We start from the raw sequence: 8,800 nt of genomic DNA on the forward strand, positions 1-8,800 counted from the left end.
GCCACACGACCCCCTCCCCAAAGACTTCAGGGTCGGCGACCCCCCTGGAACCCACGCCTCGCTCCCCCCACTCTCCTCCTCATCATTTCATTCATTCAATAAAACCTTTAAACCTTCCACAATGGTGTGTTCATTCCAACTAGTGAATATATATATATATATATATATATACAGCCTTCATGAAGTTGGATCACCAAATAACAAAGAACAAAGAATAAGAAGAAGGCTATATGCAGGGCTGCACATAAGCGGTGCGCCAGTGCGCATGCGTCGTCAAAATAAATAATGCGCTGTCAATCAAGCGCCGGGAAGCGCTTCTGCGAGAGCATAAAGGCAGACAAGCAGAAATTAATTGACAACTTAGCCAAAGAAGCAGAGGAAGCACAAGAAATGGAAACATGAAACAGCTATATGACACCACCAGAAAGATGTCAGGCAAATACAGCAGGCCACAAAGACCGGTTAGGGATAAAGATGGAAACAGCATTAAAACTAAGGACGGCCAACTGCAGATATGGGCAGAACACTTTGCCCGTTGGTATGTACACCTGTAACTCAGTGTGCTCCTGACAACGGGTTGTAGATGAATGAATGATACTACCAATCAACCCTTCATACAAGTTACCTGCGCAGTCGCGCATGCGCAAAAGCACTTCCAGAGTTAAATAACCATACCCGTTATACTGAAACATAATACAACAAATGCATTAAGCATGATGTAAACATGAAATTAGTGACATGGAGTTATGAAATAGGACAATTATGGAGTAATCATTTTTAAACACCTCAGTTCCCATTATTTATAAAAGAAATTTTTTATACCCATGAATTTACTGATGTTTTTAACCAATGGCCCAAAAGAACCGAACAATCATCATCTCATTCTGGCCAATCACAAATTGCGTCCTCACTTTTCTGCCTTCACTTTTGGAGGGGCGTTATAGCGTCTCCTATATACAGCTTTTGTCCCCACGCGTCTCATATTTGCCATCGACAATGAAATGAGAAATTAGGTCATATGTGCCTCAAAAATGACATAAATTTGTGGCAACACAAACGTTAAATGCCATTGACAATGAAGGGAAAATTAAAGTCATTGACAATGAAGGGGAAATTAAAGTCATATGTAGACGAGCAAATTGCCTAACCATCACATTAATGCAGTTGTTCATGAGATGATGTATGACACTAGCCGTGTTTTATTGTAGGAGTACTTATTGTTGGCATCATAGACTGGCTTCTATGTCATAATATTGATGACAACAGGGATCCATATATGGGCTTGAAAGGGATGCAGGCAAATTAAGGGACATATATGGAGATGTGTAGATTATATATAGGACAAATGGCCTTCCGTTGAGGCCATTGAGAAATATTGGGGGAAGTAAATAAATCAAAGACAATGGTTTGTAACAGTGAAAACACATGGTAGTATACATAAAATAAAATATCAGTTATCAGTGATTTCAAATCTTGCTTCTTCGGCTAAGTTGTCAATGAATTTCTGCTTGTCTCTTCATTCTGCTGAAGAGGAGAAAACACATTCCACATTTAGATTATTGTTCAGGCTTACAGCAGTTAATAGTTTGCGCTGTTTACGAGCGTCTCCGTTGATAGACATCCCAATGAAGCCACCAATAGCAATCCCAACGAAGCCACCAATATTATTGCAAGCTCGTTAAACTACAATAATGCCCCGAAAGAAGAAGTCTTTCATAGACAAAAAGGCGGCGATGCGTTTCCACCTGGTCAACAGCGGCAAGGAGGTGGGGGACACCCCACTGGCTGCGGACCGACACGTCCTCCCACGCCACCCTCAGGAGGTGGGGAAGCGACGTGAGGAGCAGAGGCATTACGGCGTGTTCTTTGTTGACGATTACGACTACCTTCAGCACATGAAGGAGCTGGTGCTGCACACCCTCGACTCCCACCGGGATGACGGAGGGGAAGAGGGGGAGAACAGAACTGCCGTCGCCCTCCCTTCGTCAGCATTCGCTTCAGGGTTTGAAGAAGAGGGGAGTGCAGGACGTCCGAACGTAGCTGCCGTCGCCGCTCTCGTGTCAGGACCCTGGGGGTCGGACACCGTGGACCCCGACGTCATAGCGGCTCTCGATGACGACTTCGACTTTGACGACAATGGCGCGCTGGACGATGACTTCATCACCAAGGCCAGTGATGTCGTTGTTTGAACGGAGCTTTATAGCCGGGGAACGGGATGACGGTTTAAGCTAGGGAGGGGTTGGGGGAGGAGAAGCCTCGCCCTCCCTACCCCATCCCCTCCCATATGTCTGTCACCCAACACCTCAGATGCACCGGGTGGGTCACGTGACTTCACATGCCACTAATACTTCCTGTTGTCCTTCACAATGTAACTATTTTTCATATGTTTTCATCTTTCTGTGGGTCTCTTATTGTAGCCTGGTGACGCGAGGTTAGGTGACGTCTTTCCATCAATCGTCTATATCTGCTCCAGATCGCAATTTCTGTCACTTTCAGTTTTTTGATTTCTGTCACTTTCAGTTTTTTGACATTAGTGGGAATCATCGTTGGTTCTGTTGCTGCCTTGCTATCTGGCAAACATGCTGCCACATCAAGTGGGTTCTTCTCTGAGAATATATGGGAGTTTAAAATCCCTGAGGACTACAGCACTGGTCTTCGATAAGAGACATTACAGTAGCAACAATGAGTACCTGCACCAGAGTATTGTTCCTTCTATGCACTATCAGAAGAGTTTACCAAGGCTACCTGTCCCTAAACTGGAAGACACAATTAGGAGATATTTAGCTGCCCAGAGGCCACAGTTGGACGATGACCAGTTCAGAGAAACAGAGAAACTGGCCAATGATTTCCAGAGCCATGCAGGGAAACGGCTGCATGAAGAGCTGGTTGCTCAAGACAAGAATAATAAGCATACCAGCTATATTTCAGCCCCGTGGTTTGACATGTACCTGTCGGCACGAGAATCTGTTGTACTTAACTTCAACCCCTTCATGTCCTTCAATCCTGACCCAAAGTCTGAGTACAATGACCAGCTAGTACGAGGCACCAATATTGTGTGTTCTGCTGTGCGCTTTATGAAGACCCTACGAGCCGGACTGCTGGAGCCAGAGGTTTTCCACCTCAACCCAGCTAAGAGCGACACCGACGGCTTCAAGAAGCTCATCCGCTGGTTGCCGTCGTCTCTGTCCTGGTACGGCGCCTACATGGTGAATGCATACCCGCTAGACATGTCTCAGTACTTTCGCCTCTTTAATTCCACTCGCATTCCCAAGCTTGGCCGAGATGAGCTCTTCACTGACGCGAAAGGACAGCACCTGTCGGTGATGAGGAAGGGCAACATGTATGCATTTGATGTAGTGGACAAGGATGGGAACTTGATAACGCCTGCAGAGATCCAGTCCCACTTAAAGTACATTTTGGACGATCCAACCCCTGCAGCTGCCTTTCCTCTTGGGGTCCTGACCAGTGAGAACAGGGATGTGTGGGCGGGGCTGAGGGACAAGCTACTGGCAGCTGGAAATGGAGAGCTGCTGCAGATTGTCGACAGTGCCCTATTCTGTCTCAGTCTGGATGACGACAGCATGCGGGACCATATTCACATTTCCCACAACATGCTGCACGGAGACGGCTGCAACCGTTGGTACGACAAGTCGTTCAGCATTATTCTAGCCAAAGACGGACAGGCAGCTATCAATTTTGAACATTCTTGGGGTGACGGGGTGGCTGTGCTCCGACTTCAGAATGAGATATTCAAAGACACCACAGAGAAGCCGCTGATAAACCCTAGCTCCGTCCCTGCTGCTGTGGACTCAGACGCAGCCGTGCGCAGACTCCAGTTTAACCTGGGCGTTGAGCTGGAGAGTGGCATCAAGAAAGCCAAGGAGAACTTTGATGTGGCCGTGTCAAAGCTCACCATCGATGCCATGGAGTTTAAGAAGGGTGGGAAGGAACAGCTGAAGAAGAAGAAACTGAGTCCAGATGCTATATCCCAGCTGGCCTTTCAGATGGGCTTCCTGAGGCAGTACGGACAGACAGTGGCTACATACGAGCCATGCAGCACTGCAGCATTCAAACACGGCCGGACAGAAACCATCCGGCCAGCCACCACACACACAAAACGCTGTGCACATGCCTTTGTTTGCCAGCCAGGACAACACAGCACAGATAAGCTGCTGGCAATGCTCAGTGAATGCTCTAAATATCATGGGCAACTTGCCAAAGAAGCAGCAATGGGCCAGGGGTTTGACCGGCATCTGTTTGCCATGCGATACCTGGCCAACTCCAAGGGCAAACCTCTGCACAGCCTCTACAAAGACCCTGCCTACACTGCCATCAACCACAACATCCTCTCCACTAGCACCCTCACAAGCCCAGCTGTCAGCCTTGGAGGCTTTGCCCCTGTGGTCCCTGACGGCTTCGGTGTGGGTTATGGTGTCCATGATGACTGGATTGGCTGCAATATCTCCAGCTACCCAGATCGCAATGTCCATGAGTTCCTGCAGTGTGTCCACAAGTCCTTAGAGGACATATTCACTGTCCTGGAAGGAAAACCTATTGGTTCCTGATAACAAGTGGGTTAAAATAAAATAAGCAGTCCTCCACACACAGCCTCCTTGGCTTTCTTGATGCCACTCTCCAGATTGGTGCATCACAACGCACACTGAGGGAAGGAGATGTGGTGCTTATACGTCAGCAGAAGAAAGGAAAACTTGTGGCACCGTTTGACCCCAGGCCTTACAAAGTCATAGCGGTAAAAGGCACCATGATCACAGGCCAGAGACATGGCCATGTCACACGAAACCAGTCATTTTTCAAACTCCTGAAACACCAACCTGAAATCCCACTGACACCACCCAGCGACAAAAGTGACGAAGATGATGACAACCCACAAGTTGATCCACAGCGCCCTGTTTAACCGGGACGTGTGCCCCAAGCCATGAGGAGATACCCTCAAAGGCCTGACAGACAAGCGCCACAGAGACTGTTGTTGGAAGATTAAAACACATTGAACCAGTGTGGAAAAAAAACAAAAAAGTGTGTCTGTATTTTTGATTTGAAAATACAACAGTAATGGTTATTTGAATGTTCAGGAATATAACCTAGGCAGACATTGAAGGTCAGTCAAAATAAGTGGTTTTTGTTTTGTTTCATTTTCTTAAAAGAAAGGAAGGGATGTCGTGTACAGCTTTAAGAGGAACGATGACGTCACTAGGAAGCCGGCAAGCGAGTGGTAGTTGTTAACAGAATGTATGCTCTATGCCTGCCTGTACTGTTCACGATACTTTCAGTAAAGCATTAACTACAATACTGTCACAACTGTGTGGACATCAGCTCAATAGAAAATACTGTATTAAAGAAGTTCCTTATAACCTCAGGCTTGTTGACTAACATCCATGTGACAATGTATAATCCTCCAGACAGTTTGAAGGGTCTTGATAAGAGATTAATTCATACTTCAGTCCACTACATTAGGGTGCAAAAATGCTCACTACATATTCGGACACTATAACAAAATGGCGGAACCCCACAGTAGTGCACTATATGGGGCATAGGGAATGAATTTGAACGCAGCCCAAGAGTCTGGCTTCAGACCTGATCACGTGACCAGCTGGCAGCTGCAAGGGGAGGGGGCGGGGGGGACGTCAGCTCAGGGAACAGATCAACTCGTGGAAATATCGAGAAGCGTCTGGCTTCCAGGAGTTGAGTTTCCCACAGTTGATGTGATGATTTCATGTTCCACCAGTTGATGTGGATGTTGCCATGTCCGCTTATTGTAAGCGACTTGTATTTATTATTATTGTAATAATCTGCTATGGTTCTAGCTCTGCTATTTTCAAACAGTTGGTGAACATTAGATTTAAATGAGCTAATTTGTTGAGTGGCTTCTTTTCAATATTTCTGTCGCAAAATCTGGCACCACTAAGAGCAAAGCGCCCCGGTGCCAACGTGACGTTATACACAGCCTCTTTGCTCCAGTTCTTTCTCCTCTCTCACCGAAGCAATTAAGTTAGGTAAACCGAGAAGCGTCTGGCTGCAGCATAACATTTTGCATGCGTGCATGTGACATCTTTTAGCGTGATTTAAATAAAATAAAATCGCAAAAGAACGTTCCATTCGAGAAAAGACAAGGGAACACTCCTTTTCTGTTTCCGTTTCTATGTCTCCTTTCCTCTGGTTGATAATATTATTTCCAAGAATGTCTGGCCAATGATGTAAATAGGTTTTCAATCTAATGAGTCCTGGGATGCAGGGATGGTCTTTTAGATGAGTCCCAGGGACATTTGATGAGTCCCGCTTCAGCGACGTCAAGAGTCACGTTTTTAATTGTATTTTTTTTTTTTTACAAATTGCAGCATTAAACTCTCATTTCATTTTTGATGGTTATAATGTGGTTATATGCATGTAGAAATATATGAAAGAACACAATTCCAAATGAAAACTTTATTATTTGCAAAGACTTTTGCAACAACAGTGCAAAGTATGCAAACAGAACAACAGTGCAAAGTATGCAGAACAGTAAATATAATGGCACCAAAATAATGTAAAGTTAATTACTTTGTGGTGCAATCAGTGAGCTAAGTATGGTGCATTTATAATGCACTGCAGCACAGCTCAATTAAAGTGACTCATTGTCCAAAATAAATGGTTTGTTGACAGTGCATTTGGGACTATTGTTGGAACAAGAAAAAGTCTCTGTAGCACTTGTTCTAGGTGTTATATTTAATTCTGTACAGCATCCTATCCTTGGCCTTTTTCCAGTGGCCAAGTGCCTCTTCAAAAGGAAACTGGCCGTGTGCGACCCAGGTTGACCTTGAGGAGCTGCTCTTGGTGCTCCAATGTCAGCCTGTTCCTGTGAGGGGTGAGGATGAGGTTTTGTTTGGAAAACCCTCGTTCACAGCCAGCTGTGTGCACAGCCAGAGTAGTGGCCAGTTGTGCTAGGATGGTGAGGTTGGGGAAATCGTTCTTGTGGTACTTAGTCACCAATGACCAAAGCCTCCAGATGCTCTCTTTGGGGTAGTGCTGTGCTTTCACCACTTTCTTCAGCTCAGCCCACTCCTCTTGTGTTTTTGCAGCATTAATGAGGGGCTTAGATGTTGTCTGGTGGTCCTCCCTGTCCTCCTTCCATTTATGGGTCTGCTCACACCCATAGTGAGCAATAAGCTTTTCTAGCTCCTCCTCCCCATAGACATATAATGCCTCCTCATTCATGAAATCAATTGGACGGGCATGCACAATGATCACTAAGATTTGTATTGAGAAAGACGCTAATAATTTAGTGTAATGTACAAAATGTATTAACTGTTCCAATGTGTTTTCTTTTTTAGTCAGTCTTGAAAAAAGTGTACACTTTGACTCGACTGCTGAATAGCAGGGTCAGCAGGCCATTGGTCAATCGCTGGTACTTCGAGTGGTCAATATAGTGCAGTGACGAATCGGGCACAAATACCCCTCCTCCAATGTCAGTCTGGTAAATAAAACAGAACAGTGTACAGAATGAGTACAGACAGAATATATAAAGTAAAACATTTCAATAGCCCATTAAATGAACAACAATGCTTCCAAAATCTACATTTTATATGACTGATATAATTAAGTATTTACTTACTTTATTCGTTTATTTGGTCGGGACAGTGTATATTGATGAACATTACATTAAAAATGCAGTGTAAATATACCAGATTTAGCAAGACTTGCTAATTTCCATATGCAGTCCCCAGACATCAAACAATACAAACAGGACTCTCATACAGGACATAGCATACAAATACCTAGTACATTTCAAACGTAATAAGACTAGTAAGAATAAGAAATAAGAAAAGATTAAACTATTGGATAAAACTATTATTAGGGTAGGTTTACATAATAATCTCTCTAACATACAGTAGCATACAAAATAAATACACCTAAAATAATCATGAATGTTTGCAGCTTTGGTTTTCAAGCAACCATTTTTTTCAGATTGTATTTAAAAGAGGAAAATGTAGCACATTCCCTTATATGCAGAGGAAGTCCATTCCATTTTACACAGCCCTGTACTGAGAGGACATTTTGGCCGAATGTTGTTTGCCGGTGCGGCACTTCGCAGTCAACTTGAGTTGTTGCTCTGGTACTGATTCCCCTATCGGGCTTTCGTTTAATGATTTCACTTAGGGAGGGGGGGGGGGGGGGGGGGGCACAGACCATGTAGGTTCTTGTTTTTTAGTTGCCATGCTGCTATCACCAGATGTAGTCAATGCTTTAACACTCATAAGAATAAGACGCAAGTGTAAAGTTGGACCAGGAAACAAATAATCGCGAGACCACTGGCTCCTCCTCCAATGCATTGGATGAGTCTGCTGTCCTCGGACTGTCACTTTCAGAATCCGGAAGACAATCCTCTTGGTCCTTGTCATGTTCCTCCTCCTCACTTGACACACCCTCGTCAGGTTGATAATCTTCGTCCTTGTCATCTTCCTCCTCCTCACTTGTCACACCCTTGTCATCGTCTAAAGTACTTGACTGTTCCAACGGTGGGTGTTCACTTATGCTCTCAACTTTCTGATTGCATAATTTGTGCCAGCTCGCATCTGACTCGTAGCATTTTTGGTGCCAGCAGCTGTAGCAATTTTCTCAGTGGAATGTAAAGGGCCCGGTTCCACTGTTCCCTTAGTGGAACAGGAATGGGCTGGCTCTGAGGCGACTGTCACAGCAGTGTCACTGGAAATCCTGGCCTCCTGGACATTCCTTTTTCTCCTGCGAGTTCTCATTGTACTCCTCTCACTCAAAGGCCTGCTTATCGTGATTTCTTGCCTCACTGTAT

The 8,800-nt window shown here is 45.0% G+C and overlaps 1 protein-coding gene across 1 annotated transcript; it reads left to right on the forward strand.

Annotated features, from left to right (window-relative positions):
- Nucleotides 1–2,536: 2,536 nt before the first annotated feature.
- On the forward strand, nt 2,537–5,450 carry LOC310859697 (carnitine O-palmitoyltransferase 2, mitochondrial-like). Its single transcript, XM_083766383.1, has 2 exons — nt 2,537–4,593; nt 5,332–5,450. The coding sequence occupies exon 1, from the start codon at nt 2,580–2,582 to the stop codon at nt 4,563–4,565; it is 1,986 nt and encodes a 661-aa protein (XP_083622509.1). The 5' UTR covers nt 2,537–2,579; the 3' UTR covers nt 4,566–4,593; nt 5,332–5,450.
- Nucleotides 5,451–8,800: the final 3,350 nt, after the last annotated feature.

Source organism: Protomyctophum parallelum (genome assembly GCF_964188405.1).
Source record: "Protomyctophum parallelum genome assembly, chromosome: 6".
In the NCBI taxonomy this organism is placed as follows: domain Eukaryota; kingdom Metazoa; phylum Chordata; class Actinopteri; order Myctophiformes; family Myctophidae; genus Protomyctophum; species Protomyctophum parallelum.

Coding starts and splice junctions, on each gene's coding strand:
- LOC310859697 (XM_083766383.1), top strand. CDS start 2,580: ATGCTGCCACATCAAGTGGGTTCTTCTCTGAGAATATATGGGAGTTTA.